The following is a 16,888-nucleotide window of genomic DNA, read 5'->3' on the forward strand; positions in this document are numbered from 1 at the left end:
ATACAGGAGATGCCCAGGTTATACCAGCTGTACATATATAATTATATACAGGAGATGCCCAGGTTATACCATCTGTACATATATAATTATATACAGGAGATGCCCAGGTTATACCAGCTGTACATATATAATTTATATACAGGAGATGCCCAGGTTATACCAGCTGTACATATATAATTTATATACAGGAGATGCCCAGGTTATACCGGCTGTACATATATAATTATATACAGGAGATGCCCAGGTTATACCGGCTGTACATATATAATTATATACAGGAGATGTCCAGGTTATACCGGCTGTACATATATAATTATATACAGGAGATGTCCAGGTTATACCGGCTGTACATATATAATTATATACAGGAGATGCCCAGGTTATACCGGCTGTACATATATAATTATATACAGGAGATGCCCAGGTTATACCGGCTGTACATATATAATTATATACAGGAGATGTCCAGGTTATACCAGCTGTACATATATAATTATATACAGGAGATGCCCAGGTTATACCAGCTGTACATATATAATTTATATACAGGAGATGCCCAGGTTATACCAGCTGTACATATATAATTTATATACAGGAGATGCCCAGGTTATACCGGCTGTACATATATAATTATATACAGGAGATGCCCAGGTTATACCGGCTGTACATATATAATTATATACAGGAGATGTCCAGGTTATACCGGCTGTACATATATAATTATATACAGGAGATGTCCAGGTTATACCGGCTGTACATATATAATTATATACAGGAGATGCCCAGGTTATACCGGCTGTACATATATAATTATATACAGGAGATGCCCAGGTTATACCGGCTGTACATATATAATTATATACAGGAGATGCCCAGGTTATACCGGCTGTACATATATAATTATATACAGGAGATGCCCAGGTTATACCGGCTGTACATATATAATTATATACAGGAGATGCCCAGGTTATACCGGCTGTACATATATAATTATATACAGGAGATGCCCAGGTTATACCGGCTGTACATATATAATTATATACAGGAGATGCCCAGGTTATACCAGCTGTACATATATAATTATATACAGGAGATGCCCAGGTTATACCGGCTGTACATATATAATTTATATACAGGAGATACCCAGGTTATACCAGCTGTACATATATAATTATATACAGGAGATACCCAGGTTATACCAGCTGTACATATATGATTATATACAGGAGATGCCCAGGTTATACCAGCTGTACATATATAATTATATACAGGAGATGCCCAGGTTATACCAGCTGTACATATATAATTATATACAGGAGATACCCAGGTTATACCAGCTGTACATATATGATTATATACAGGAGATGCCCAGGTTATACCAGCTGTACATATATAATTATATACAGGAGATGCCCAGGTTATACCATCTGTACATATATAATTATATACAGGAGATGCCCAGGTTATACCAGCTGTACATATATAATTTATATACAGGAGATGCCCAGGTTATACCAGCTGTACATATATAATTTATATACAGGAGATGCCCAGGTTATACCGGCTGTACATATATAATTATATACAGGAGATGCCCAGGTTATACCGGCTGTACATATATAATTATATACAGGAGATGTCCAGGTTATACCGGCTGTACATATATAATTATATACAGGAGATGTCCAGGTTATACCGGCTGTACATATATAATTATATACAGGAGATGCCCAGGTTATACCGGCTGTACATATATAATTATATACAGGAGATGCCCAGGTTATACCGGCTGTACATATATAATTATATACAGGAGATGCCCAGGTTATACCGGCTGTACATATATAATTATATACAGGAGATGCCCAGGTTATACCGGCTGTACATATATAATTATATACAGGAGATGCCCAGGTTATACCGGCTGTACATATATAATTATATACAGGAGATGCCCAGGTTATACCAGCTGTACATATATAATTATATACAGGAGATGCCCAGGTTATACCGGCTGTACATATATAATTTATATACAGGAGATACCCAGGTTATACCAGCTGTACATATATAATTATATACAGGAGATACCCAGGTTATACCAGCTGTACATATATGATTATATACAGGAGATGCCCAGGTTATACCAGCTGTACATATATAATTATATACAGGAGATACCCAGGTTATACCGGCTGTACATATATAATTATATACAGGAGATGCCCAGGTTATACCGGCTGTACATATATAATTATATACAGGAGATGCCCGGGTTATACCGGCTGCACATATATAATTTATATACAGGAGATACCCAGGTTATACCAGCTGTACATATATAATTATATACAGGAGATGTCCAGGTTATACCAGCTGTACATATATAATTATATACAGGAGATGTCCAGGTTATACCGGCTGTACATATATAATTATATACAGGAAATGCCCAGGTTATACCGGCTGTACATATATAATTATATACAGGAGATGCCCAGGTTATACCGGCTGTACATATATAATTATATACAGGAGATACCCAGGTTATACCGGCTGTACATATATAATTATATACAGGAGATGCCCAGGTTATACCGGCTGTACATATATAATTATATACAGGAGATGCCCAGGTTATACCAGCTGTACATATATAATTATATACAGGAGATGCCCAGGTTATACCGGCTGTACATATATAATTATATACAGGAGATGCCCAGGTTATACCGGCTGTACATATATAATTATATACAGGAGATGCCCAGGTTATACCAGCTGTACATATATAATTATATACAGGAGATGCCCAGGTTATACCGGCTGTACATATATGCACAGTGTACACAGAAAGCTCTCAATCACTAGTGCGGGACGGGGATACTCAGCAAGAGGACTACAGGGCACAAGACAAAATTATCCTGCAATGATATTCTCCTGCTGATAAAACACTGATTATATTGAAACGGTAAGAAGCAGCCCAGTAAGTGACACATCGCTGGAATCAGGGTGTCAGCCCCTACATCATGCTGGTTTCAGATTATATAGCACAATCCTTTCTGCAGGCCGTCTGCTTTCCTTGCATCCCACTCTGGCTGTCACTGAGACATGGCATACTAATGGCGCTGTCGATACTGCGCTGCCAGACCCAAGATTTATGAAGAAACTTCAGCTTTTACTGTTGAGGAAAACAAAACTGATGAAAAACAGCGGCGTTTAAGCAATTCGATACATCACGCAGAGCGCGGATCCGCAGAATGTCAGCGATCAGATCATTTTCTGCAGTTGATTAATCTCCTCTTTTCTGCGCTTGGTAAATTTCCCAGCAAAAGTTCCATAAACGGATGATTGATGGCGCAGACCCGCGGCCGCTGCATCCCCGCGCCGCCTAATAAGTAAATATACGTCTTCCATATTCCGATGCTTCACGGCTCGCTCTGCAGCTCCGGCCCACGTGCAAGTATATATATGTACAGCCGGTATAACCTGGGCATCTCCTGTATATAATTATATATGTACAGCCGGTATAACCTGGGCATCTCCTGTATATAATTATATATGTACAGCCGGTATAACCTGGGCATCTCCTGTATATAATTATATATGTACAGCCGGTATAACCTGGGCATCTCCTGTATATAATTATATATGTACAGCCGGTATAACCTGGGCATCTCCTGTATATAATTATATATGTACAGCCGGTATAACCTGGGCATCTCCTGTATATAATTATATATGTACAGCCGGTATAACCTGGGCATCTCCTGTATATAATTATATATGTACAGCCGGTATAACCTGGGCATCTCCTGTATATAATTATATATGTACAGCTGGTATAACCTGGGCATCTCCTGTATATAATTATACATGTACAGCCGGTATAACCCGGGCATCTCCTGTATATAATTATATATGTACAGCCGGTATAACCCGGGCATCTCCTGTATATAATTATATATGTACAGCCGGTATAACCTGGGCATCTCCTGTATATAATTATATATGTACAGCCGGTATAACCTGGGCATCTCCTGTATATAATTATATATGTACAGCTGGTATAACCTGGGCATCTCCTGTATATAATTATATATGTACAGCTGGTATAACCTGGGCATCTCCTGTATATAATCATATATGTACAGCTGGTATAACCTGGGTATCTCCTGTATATAATTATATATGTACAGCCGGTATAACCTGGGCATCTCCTGTATATAATTATATATGTACAGCTGGTATAACCTGGGCATCTCCTGTATATAATTATATATGTACAGCCGGTATAACCTGGGCATCTCCTGTATATAATTATATATGTACAGCCGGTATAACCCGGACATCTCCTGTATATAATTATATATGTTCAGCCGGTATAACCCGGGCATCTCCTGTATATAATTATACATGTACAGCTGGTATAACCTGGGCATCTCCTGTATATAATTATATATGTACAGCCGGTATAACCTGGGCATCTCCTGTATATAATTATATATGTACAGCCGGTATAACCTGGGCATCTCCTGTATATAATTATATATGTACAGCCGGTATAACCTGGGCATCTCCTGTATATAATTATATATGTACAGCCGGTATAACCTGGGTATCTCCTGTATATAATTATATATGTACAGCTGGTATAACCTGGGCATCTCCTGTATATAATTATATATGTACAGCCGGCATAACCTGGGCATCTCCTGTATATAATTATATATGTACAGCTGGTATAACCTGGGCATCTCCTGTATATAATTATATATGTACAGCTGGTATAACCTGGGCATCTCCTTTATATAATTATATATGTACAGCCGGTATAACCTGGGCATCTCCTGTATATAATTATATATGTACAGCCGGTATAACCCGGGCATCTCCTGTATATAATTATATATGTACAGCCGGTATAACCTGGGCATCTCCTGTATATAATTATATATGTACAGCTGGTATAACCTGGGCATCTCCTGTATATAATTATATATGTACAGCAGGTATAACCTGGGCCTCTCCTGTATATAATTATATATGTACAGCTGGTATAACCTGGCCATCTCCTGTATATAATTATATATGTACAGCTGGTATAACCTGGGCATCGCCTGTATATAATTATATATGTACAGCCGGTATAACCTGGGCATCTCCTGTATATAATTATATATGTACAGCTGGTATAACCTGGGCATCTCCTGTATATAATTATATATGTACAGCCGGTATAACCTGGGCCTCTCCTGTATATAATTATATATGTGCAGCTGGTATAACCTGGGCCTCTCCTGTATATAATTATATATGTACAGCTGGTATAACCTGGGCCTCTCCTGTATATAATTATATATGTGCAGCTGGTATAACCTGGGCATCTCCTGTATATAAATTATATATGTACAGCTGGTATAACCTGGGCATCTCCTGTATATAATTATATATGTACAGCTGGTATAACCCGGGCATCTCCTGTATATAATTATATATGTACAGCCGGTATAACCTGGGCATCTCCCGTATATAATTATATATGTACAGCCGGTATAACCTGGGCATCTCCTGTATAAATTATATATGTACAGCTGGTATAACCTGGGCCTCTCCTGTATATAATTATATATGTGCAGCTGGTATAATCTGGGCCTCTCCTGTATATAATTATATATGTACAGCCGGTATAACCTGGGCCTCTCCTGTATATAATTATATATGTGCAGCTGGTATAACCTGGGCATCTCCTGTATATAATTATATATGTACAGCTGGTATAACCTGGGCATCTCCTGTATATAATTATATATGTATAGCTGGTATAACCTGGGCATCTCCTGTATATAATTATATATGTACAGCCGGTATAACCTGGGCATCTCCTGCATATAATTATATATGTACAGCCGGTATAACCTGGGCATCTCCTGTATATAATTATATATGTACAGTCGGTATAACCTGGGCATCTCCTGTATATAATTATATATATACAGCCGGTATAACCTGGGCATCTCCTGTATATAATTATATATGTACAGCTGGTATAACCTGGCATCTCCTGTATATAATTATATATGTACAGCTGCTATAACCCGGGCATCTCCTGTATATAAATTATATATGTACAGCCGGTATAACCTGGGCATCTCCTGTATATAATTATATATGTACAGCTGGTATAACCTGGGCCTCTCCTGTATATAATTATATATGTGCAGCTGGTATAACCTGGGCATCTCCTGTATATAATTATATATGTCCAGCTGGTATAACCTGGGCATCTCCTGTATATAATTATATATGTATAGCTGGTATAACCTGGGCATCTCCTGTATATAATTATATATGTACAGCTGGTATAACCTGGGCATCTCCTGTATATAATTATATATGTACAGCTGGTATAACCTGGCATCTCCTGTATATAATTATATATGTACAGCCGGTATAACCTGGGAATCTCCTGTATATAAATTATATATGTACAGCCGGTATAACCTGGGCATCTCCTGTATATAATTATATATGTACAGCCGGTATAACCCGGGCATCTCCTGTATATAATTATATATGTACAGCCGGTATAACCTGGGCATCTCCTGTATATAATTATATATGTACAGCCGGTATAACCTGGGCATCTCCTGTATATAATTATATACGTACAGCCGGTATAACCCGGGCATCTCCTGTATATAATTATATATGTACAGCCGGTATAACCCGGGCATCTCCTGTATATAATTATATATGTACAGCCGGTATAACCTCTGCATCTCCTGTATATAATTATATATGTACAGCCGGTATAACCTGGGCATCTCCTGTATATAATTATATATGTACAGCCGGTATAACCCGGGCATCTCCTGTATATAATTATATATGTACAGCCGGTATAACCTGGGCATCTCCTATATATAATTATATATGTACAGCCGGTATAACCTGGGCATCTCCTGTATATAAATATATATGTACAGCCGGTATAACCCGGGCATCTCCTGTATATAATTATATATGTACAGCCGGTATAACCTGGGCATCTCCTGTATATAATTATATATGTACAGCCGGTATAACCTGCGCATCTCCTGTATATAAATATATATGTACAGCCGGTATAACCCGGGCATCTCCTGTATATAATTATATATGTACAGCCGGTATAACCTGGGCATCTCCTGTATATAATTATATATGTACAGCCGGTATAACCTGGCATCTCCTGTATATAATTATATATGTACAGCTGGTATAACCTGGGCATCTCCTGTATATAATTATATATGTACAGCCGGTATAACCTGGGCATCTCCTGTATATAATTATATATGTACAGCCGGTATAACCTGGACATCTCCTGTATATAATTATATATGTACAGCCGGTATAACCTGCGCATCTCCTGTATATAAATATATATGTACAGCCGGTATAACCCGGGCATCTCCTGTATATAATTATATATGTACAGCCGGTATAACCTGGGCATCTCCTGTATATAATTATATATGTACAGCCGGTATAACCTGGCATCTCCTGTATATAATTATATATGTACAGCTGGTATAACCCGGGCATCTCCTGTATATAATTATATATGTACAGCCGGTATAACCTGGCATCTACTGTATATAATTATATATGTACAGCCGGTATAACCTGGCATCTCCTGTATATAATTATATATGTACAGCTGGTATAACCTGGGCATCTCCTGTATATAATTATATATGTACAGCCGGTATAACCTGGGCATCTCCTGTATATAATTATATATGTACAGCCGGTATAACCTGGGCATCTCCTGTATATAATTATATATGTACAGCCGGTATAACCTGGCATCTCCTGTATATAATTATATATGTACAGCTGGTATATCCCGGGCATCTACTGTATATAATTATATATGTACAGCCGGTATAACCCGGGCATCTCCTGTATATAATTATATAGTACCCGGGCTGCTATAACGTGAGCATGTTCCAGTGTTCCCAGTAGCAGACTGCTTTCTGCAGGTATGTAGCGGTATACACTATGTGGCGGTGCTTTTCTCGTTATTTATAGGCTGTGATCATTAGCTTGTTGCTGGATTCGGGAGCAGCGGATGATTAAAGCGCGGTTGAGTTTTGCTTCCGCCATTGACAGATGGATTATGCTGAAAATGCAAAGAGAGGATTTTATCTCAGGCTCCGAAAGCGGGACCCGGAATCCGCCTGCGATCATTAGTCCGGAGCAGCCGCCGCCGTCTTCTCGTTGATGAATCTCGGGGGGTAATTTACGGCGTTTCGGAGCTGATAGATTTGATGAATGACCCCGGTGTGCTGACTTTATTTCGATATCCGCGGATGATTCTCCAAATATCAGGCGCTTGATTAAATCTTCACTTGTTGAGGGTTTTCTTTTGTAAATTACTTCACGTGAAAGGAAAATGAATTTGTGGCGGGCGTCAGGGACTTGAGTGAATTCACGTTATTGATGGTGGTAAATGGGGGAATACGGGAATAAATAATCATAATCAAAGTCTCGGCGCCTGGGGAATGAATACTAATGCACCACTGTGACAGGAAAGGAGCGTACCCGGCTCCCGCCTCCATATCTGACGCTGCAGCCTTCATACAACAAGAACAATTTTGTTTTGCAATAGTAACCTTACAATAGAGCAAACAATCTGAGCGTTACCTTGCTTACAGAGTGATCCGGCTCTTGGTACAGTATCGGCCGTTCTGCGCAATATTCACTAATTTGGGAAGTTTTGGTCATCTCCCACCTCGCTTCTCCATTTTTTTCCTCTTCTGGAGGCAACAATGGGGTCACTATCTCCTTGTCAAGGTGGATTTTACTGCCTGCCCTCATGTTCTTCTCCAGCAAGGAAACACACAATACAATGTAGTTTACAGGAACTATTGTTCCAAAAATACAATCAAGAAGAAAATAGGGATACGTTCCCTGTCTCTTCAAGTTGGAGGACTTGTCACTGTCACAGGTGGGTGACACAGTCCTGTGGTGTCTTTCTGTAGAAGGTCACGGTGTTTTTCACCGCACAAACTGCTTCCTGACCTTCTATCATTTCTGCTTAGTTTTCATCCCTTTCCCTTTAGGACCCTGTGGTGGTCTTCAGTCTGTCTGCTGCTTGTCATCAGTACTTCCCTTGTGTTTTATATACCTTCACTTCCTATTACTCGGTGCTGGTGATATTTCATGTGCCTTTATCAAGTCTTCAAGTGCTAGCGGTCGGCTTGCATACATCTGGAGAAACATGCTGGTTGTTGCAGCTTCTCGTCCTGAGACAACTGGAGATAAGTTGTTTGCTGTTTCCCCTTGTGCGTAATCTCTGTGTCCTTTAGTGCCTAGTGGTTAGCAAATAGCTCATCCCATCCACTCCCTACCTAGGGCCCAGATCAAGGTCAGCCAGGGCCAGGTATCCAGCTCAGCGCATAGGTGCAGAACCTAGCTAAGGCCAGCCAGGGCCAGGTATCCAGCTCAGCGCATAGGTTCTGCACCTATCTAGGGTCAGCCAGGGCTAGGTATCCTGAGCAGCGCATAGGTTCTGCACCTATCTAGGGCCAGCCAGGGCTAGGTATCCAGCTCAGCGCATAGGTTCTGCACCTATCTAGGGCCAGCCAGGGCCAGGTATCCTGCTCAGCGCATAGGTTCTGCTCCTATCTAGGGTCAGCCATGGCTAGGTATCCTGCTCAGCGCATAGGTTCTGCACCTATCTAGGGCCAGCCAGGGCCAGGTATCCTGCTCAGCGCATAGGTTCTGCACCTATCTAGGGCCAGCCAGGGCTAGGTATCCAGCTCAGCGCATAGGTTCTGCACCTATCTAGGGCCAGCCAGGGCCAGGTATCCTGCTCAGCGCATAGGTTCTGCACCTATCTAGGGTCAGCCATGGCTAGGTATCCTGCTCAGCGCATAGGTTCTGCACCTATCTAGGGCCAGCCAGGGCCAGGTATCCTGCTCAGCGCATAGGTTCTGCTCCTATCTAGGGTCAGCCAGGGCTAGGTATCCTGAGCAGCACATAGGTTCTGCACCTATCTAGGGTCAGCCAGGGCTAGGTATCCTGAGCAGCGCATAGGTTCTGCACCTATCTAGGGCCAGCCAGGGCTAGGTATCCTGAGCAGCGCATAGGTTCTGCACCTATCTAGGGTCAGCCAGGGCTAGGTATCCTGAGCAGCGCATAGGTTCTGCACCTATCTAGGGCCAGCCAGGGCTAGGTATCCAGCTCAGCACATAGGTTCTCCACCTATCTAGGGTCAGCCAGGGCCAGGTATCCTGCTCAGCGCATAGGTTCTGCACCTATCTAGGGCCAGCCAGGGCTAGGTATCCAGCTCGGCACATAGGTTCTGCACCTATCTAGGGCCAGCCAGGGCTAGGTATCCAGCTCGGCACATAGGTTCTGCACCTATCTAGGGCCAACCAGGGCTAGGTATCTAGCTCGGCACATAGGTTCTGCACCTATCTAGGGCCAGCCAGGGCTAGGTATCCAGCTCGGCACATAGGTTCTGCACCTATCTAGGGCCAGCCAGGGCTAGGTATCCAGCTCGGCACATAGGTTCTGCACCTATCTAGGGTCAGCCAGGGCTAGGTATCCAGCTCGGTGTATAGATGTAGAACCTATCTTAGGTTCTCCGCCTATGTGCCGAGTCAGATACCTGACCATGGCTTACACTATCTAGGGTGATGATGGAACCCAGGGCTCAGTGGTAGGCTTGGTCAGGGGGTCACCATCTCCCCTTTCCCGAGACACAGGGTCTCCCTTCCTTTTTGCCGTTCGCTTGGTACTTTCCCGTACCTAGTGTGACACCTGCCTCTACAAGGGGGGCCTTGGATTATTTGTGCATCGGCAGCGGTTTCCATGGACCTCGTTATCTCTTGATCATGGGATCATTATCTCACATTTTTGGGAAAAAGAAACCCCCCCCGAAATTGCTACGGACAACTGCCTCGCTTTTTTTTCTTGCAGTCTCCAACATAAACCGACGCAGATGAATCGTTATGAGGTTGATGTCCTTTTTATAGAACAAAGTCTAAGCCGCCCTCCCATATATAAGCCCCCCTCCCATATATAAGCCCCCCTCCCATATATAAGCCCCCCCTCCCATATATAAGCCCCCCTCCCATATATAAGCCGCCCTCCCATATATAAGACCCCCTCCCATATATAAGCCCCCCTCCCATATATAAGCCCCCCTCCCATATATAAGCCCCTCTCCCATATATAAGCCCCCCTCCCATATATAAGCCCCCCTCCCATATATAAGCCCCCCTCCCATATATAAGCCCCTCTCCCATATATAAGCCCCCTCCCATATATAACCCCCCCTCCCATATATAAGCCCCCCTCCCATATATAAGCCCCCCCTCCCATATATAAGCCGCCCTCCCATATATAAGCCCCCCTCCCATATATAAGCCCCCCTCCTATATATAAGCCCCTCTCCCATATATAAGCCCCCCCTCCCATATATAAGCCCCCCTCCCATATATAAGCCCCCCTTCCATATATAAGCCCCCCTCCCATATATAAGCCCCCCTCCCGTATATAAGCCCCCCTCTCGTATATAAGCCCCCCTCTCGTATATAAGCCCCCCTCCCGTATATAAGCCCCCCTCCCATATATAAGCCCCCCTCCCATATATAAGCCCCCCCCTCCCATATATAAGCCCCCCTCCCATATATAAGCCCCACCCCATATATAAGCCCCCCCATATATAAGCCCCTCCCATATATAAGCCCCCCACTCCGCAAAGCTCCAGATTTTAAATTTTTTCAAAAAATCCAAAGTTTATTTTGCAAAAAAAATAAATAAGAATATTCGGCCATAAATGAGAGAAACTGCAGAAAAGCCGCTCCTGATTGTTCCCATCTTTCACTGCCGGTAATTAAAGACGAGACGTCTCGCAAGTTTTTTTTTCAAGTGGACCAGATGGATTCAGCGTAATGGCGGTTTTAATTGCCACTTACAGCTTTAATGGGAGCAGCGCTGACGACCACGGGAAGAAACGGCTCCGAAGACGGGGGCAATGAATAAACTTTACTTCACGGCTAGAACTAAGTAGTCTGCAGATTTGTGTAGGAGGTGGGGGGGTGCAAGGGAGGGGTGGGGAAAGGTGGGGTGGTGCAAGGGAGGGGGGTGGTGCAAGGGAGGGGGGATCCGGATCTCCGCCTGGTAAAATGTGTGTGAACTATAGACTGTAGGTTAAATGTCAAAACAAAGGACCACCTTCCTCTGTCTTGCGTTAGTATTCAACCCCCAAAGTCAGTACTTTGTAGGACCACCTTTCTATGTCTTGCATTTGTATTCAACACCCATAGTTAGTACTTTTTAGAACCACCTTCCTCTGTTTTGCGTTAGTATTCAGCCCCCGGAGTCAGCACTTTGTGGGGCCACCTCTCTCTGTATTTTGGGGTCTCTCCAGCTTTGCACATTTAGAGGTGACATTTTCCCTTCTTGTCTCGCTCAGAGAGAATGGATGGAGATGTTGGTGATCATCAGATTTCTAGTCTTGTCACAGCTTCTCGGTAGATTTGGGTCTGGACTGTGACCGGGCCCGCTCGTGGACTGTGACCGGGCCCGCTCGTGGACTGTGACCGGGCAGCTCGTGGACTGTGACCGGGCCCGCTCGAGGACTGCGACCGGGCCGCTCGAGGACTGTGACCGGGCCGCTCGAGGACTGTGACCGGGCCGCTCGAGGACTGTGACCGGGCCGCTCGCGGACTGTGACCGGGCCGCTCGAGGACTGTGACCGGGCCGCTCGAGGACTGTTACCGGGCCGCTCGTGGACTGTGACCGGACCGCTCACACACAGGAATTTGCTCTGATCTGAACCCTCCATGGTAGCTCTGCAGGATGTTGAGGATCGTTGTCCTGCTGGAAGGGGAACCTACGCCCCGGTCTTCTGCAACCTCTATGAGGTTTCCCTCCAGGATTGCCCTGTATGTAGCTCCATCCATCATCCCATCATCTCTGACAGCTTCCCTGCCCCTGCTGAAGAAAAGCCTCCCCACAGCAGGATATGGCCTCCACCATGTGTGACGGTGGGGATGGGCTTTTCAGGATAATGTGCAGTGTTAGTTTTCCGCCACATATAGTGTTTTTGATTTAGTTCAAAAAGTTCTCCTTTTGGTCTCGTCTGACCAGAGCCCCTTCCTGCACTCCTTGCTGTGGCCCTACTTGACATGTGGAAGATAGTGCTGTGGTCAGATGAAGGGGCAAAAATGTCACCTTTTAGATGTGGAAATCTAGTAGAAACCTCCTCCCGAAAAGACAGAGAAAGGTGGTCTTACAAAAGTATTGACTCGGGGGGGGCTGAATATATATGCATGTCCCAATTTTTTAAATATTTAGAAAACCAGGTATGATTTTCTTTACGCTTCCTTGTACTTAGTGTTGGTGTCACATAAAATCCAATAAAATACATTTCAATTTGTGGGTGTAATGTGAAAGAAAAAAAAAAGAGGAAAAGTTCACAGGGTATGAATACTTTTTCAACGGACTGTAGTACTTTCTGGATTATTTTCGGGGTGAAAGCATCAATACAATTGGCCATCTGTGTGCCCCTGTATATGTCTGTGCAGTCACTTAATGAGATCTTAGACTGGACTTTGAGATTCAGTCTTGATATCACATTGCATCTGCCGTCAGTAAGTGATGTGCGGCTGCGCAATGTGTCTGATAAGTATTCAGCCCCTTAACACAACCTAATATCTACACAACACGGCAGCCATAGAGGGTTATAACTCTACGCTGGTGTATAGGGGGATACATAGGTAGCAGATCCGGCGTAGCAGATACAGCCGAGCCCCGTCCTCAGGGGGTCCAAGGAGAAATCAATACATGGTATGTGGGGTCTTGTTACAAATTTTTGCAGTGGGGTTCAGGAGCTTATTTTGTACACCGATTCAAAGCAGAGGGAGTGTCATGGGTGGTACGGAGACAACTGGGGACCATGGCTCTTACACTGGCCCTCAGGCTAGGGGGGCCCTAATTATCCCTATTCCCAGAGATACTTTTGAAGGTGAGGACATCTGGGCCGCCTTCCTGGCCCTGATCCTGGCCAGCCCTGATCTAAGAGCGGGCCAAGAAAGGAGTGATTAAGCCCACGGAAATAGACAAACAGGCCAAACCAACACTTGATCACACAGAGGTATTAGGCAACAGGTGATAAGGAGGAAAATAAGAGCAGGAAGGAAACAACAAGACAACGGGAGAAGACCATGCACAAAGCAGGACTGGGATACAACAGCACACGGACTGGTGTAACTAAAGCTATAGTCTGCATGGGAAGACAAAGTCCATGTTAAAAAGGCAGGGAGTGACTGTGATAGGTCTCCTACAACATGTGAGCCAAGAGGTAACCAGCAGGCAAGCAGAAATTAATGGAAATAGATGAACAGGGGAAACCAACTCGATCACTTAGCATGCACACACAGAGGTATTAGACAACAAGTGATAAGGAGGAAAATAAGAGCAGGAAGGAAACAAGATGAAGAGAGAATTCCACAACACCCCATGCAGCAGGCATTATAGACGCCAGCAAATTGGGACACAACAGCAAACAGACCGGTGTAGCTAAATCTATAGTCTGCATGGGAAGACAGACTCCTCCATCTTAAAAAGGCAGGGAGCGACTGTGATAGGTCTCCCACAACATATGACCGAAGAGGTAACCAGCAGGCTAATAGAAATTAACAAATAGACAAACAGGTGAAACCAAAACTCCATCACACAGCACACACAGAGGTATTAGACAACAAATAATAAGGAGGAAAATAAGAGCTGGGAGAAAATGAGACAAAGGGAGAATTTCACAACACCCCAAGCAGCAGGCAGTATAAACGCCTGCAAATTGGGACACAACAGTACACAGATTGGTGTAGCTAAAGCTATAGTCTGCATGGGAAGACAGACTCTTCTATCTTAAAAAGGCGGGGAGTAACTGTGATAGGTCTCCCACAGCATGTGACCCAAGAGGTAACCAGCAGGCTAGCAGAAATTAACAGAAATAGACAAACAGGGGAAACCAAAACTCGATCACACAGCACGCACAACAAGTGATAAGGAGGAAAATAAGAGCAGGAAGGAAACGAGATGAAGAGAGAATTCCACTACACCCCAAGCAGCACGCAGTATAAACACAAGGAAAGTGGGACCCAACAGCTCACAGACCAGTTTAGCAGAAGCTGTAGTCGGCATGGGAAGACAGTTTCCATCTTAAACAGGCAGGGAGTAATTGTGATAGGTTTCCCCCAACATGTGAGAAGTAACCAGAGATTTAACTCTTGCTAGCCCAACCATTAATGAGCACACAGCTGGTTCATGCCTGAGCAAGTCAGAAACAGGAGACAAACCATAGTGTGAGGTGTCAGAATCTGCAGTGTGAACAGCGTCTGATGCCGCCATGACAGTCGGTAAGTTTTGAGCCAGGAAGGTGGTCAGCAAATACCCCAAAAAACGGCAACCCACAGTAATCTCCCATGTGCAGACTCTCTGAAGGCTCCTTTCGTTTATTACGTCCCGCTCTGGTAGCACCATATATGATCCTAGAACATTTGTATCAGAAGGTAAACAAATCTCTATATCGTGTAAAAACGTAAAAGGCAAAAAAAAAAACAAAAACAGAAAACAGATACAAAAAAATCAATCATGACGATACTGATCCGTGTGATAGCCCCCTCCTACCCACCCCCCCATCATGGCGGGTGCCGTCCATGGAGACCCCTATTGATACACCGAACCGATACCATGCAGAACGCTCGGGTCCTTTTTTTTTTCCGTGATTTCCGCTCAAAAAATAGAGAGCTTTAATGTACAACTCTGCGGTTCCTGGAATCGTCGCCTCTTAGAAAACGCAGTGATTATCGCAGATCGTCTCAAAAATATATATATATGTATATATCGCTTTAGTAGAAGGAATCGGATTGTATGTATTTAATCTGTGAGGCAATTAGAAGTCAATAGACATGGAGCCCTGAGCGCAGTCCTCTCGGCCGCGGACGTAGATCTCGCAGGGGATCTCCTCCATCACGCGGTCCTCTATGCCTTTGTCGGCGCAGTCGTGGGACTGCTTGAACGCGTAGGTGCTTTTCTTGAAGGTACTGTTAAACGTCTTCATCGGCTGCGGTTGGGCAAAGTCGTTGCGGAACGGGAGGTCCATGGAGCTGAGGTTGGTCCTGCTCTGTTTCAGGGTGGCGGTTTGGGAGCCACAGTGATGGTCGTGGATGCAGCGCGACGTGGCCGACGAACGTCTCGTCTTTTGGTAGCTTTCCAGTTCTTCTGACAAGTCGGCCAAGTCTGCAGAGATCTCTTTATCCCTCAGGGAGAAGAGTTCGTAGTGCGGGGGGTCAAACACCTCCTGGAATCCGGTTTTGTTGAACGTCGTCTTCCTGGCCATGATTTTCTTTCGAGGCTGTTTGACTTGGACCAGGATGGAAATGATGAGCAGGACCAGGACAATCCCAGAGGTGATCCCAATGACGGTCCCATGCGTCTTGGTGATCTGCTCAAATAGCCCCGACTCTTTCCTTTCTGTAAGAGAATACAATGGGGCATGAGTATGCAAAGCCTCAGAGGAGGAAACAATGTATCAAAAGTATCAGAGGAGGAAGCAATGTATCAAAAGTATCAGAGGAGGAAGCAATGTATCAAAAGTATGAGAGGAGGAAGCAATGTATCAAAAGTATCAGAGGATGCAACAATGTATCAAAAGCCGCAGAGGAGGAAACAATGTATCAAAAGCATCAGAGGAGGAAACCATGTATCAACCGACCGCCTCAGAGTAGGAAACCATGTATCAACAGCATCAGAGGGGAAATAAGGTATCGACATAATCAGGGGGAAAACAATGTATCAAAAGCCCCAGAGGAGGAAACAA

At 43.8% G+C, this 16,888-nt stretch overlaps 1 protein-coding gene across 1 annotated transcript in view; it reads right to left on the reverse strand.

The window, feature by feature from the left end:
* Positions 1–15,505: 15,505 nt before the first annotated feature.
* NETO2 (neuropilin and tolloid like 2) overlaps positions 15,506–16,888 on the reverse strand; it is a 37,739-nt gene continuing 36,356 nt past the window's right edge. Inside the window, exon 9 of the mRNA XM_075326180.1 lies at positions 15,506–16,542. Within this exon, the coding sequence (XP_075182295.1) occupies positions 15,962–16,542 (581 nt within the window). The 3' untranslated portion in view covers positions 15,506–15,961. The remainder of the gene's footprint in view (positions 16,543–16,888) is intronic.

Source organism: Anomaloglossus baeobatrachus, chromosome 10 (assembly GCF_048569485.1).
Source record: "Anomaloglossus baeobatrachus isolate aAnoBae1 chromosome 10, aAnoBae1.hap1, whole genome shotgun sequence".
NCBI classification, from domain to species: Eukaryota; Metazoa; Chordata; class Amphibia; order Anura; family Aromobatidae; genus Anomaloglossus; species Anomaloglossus baeobatrachus.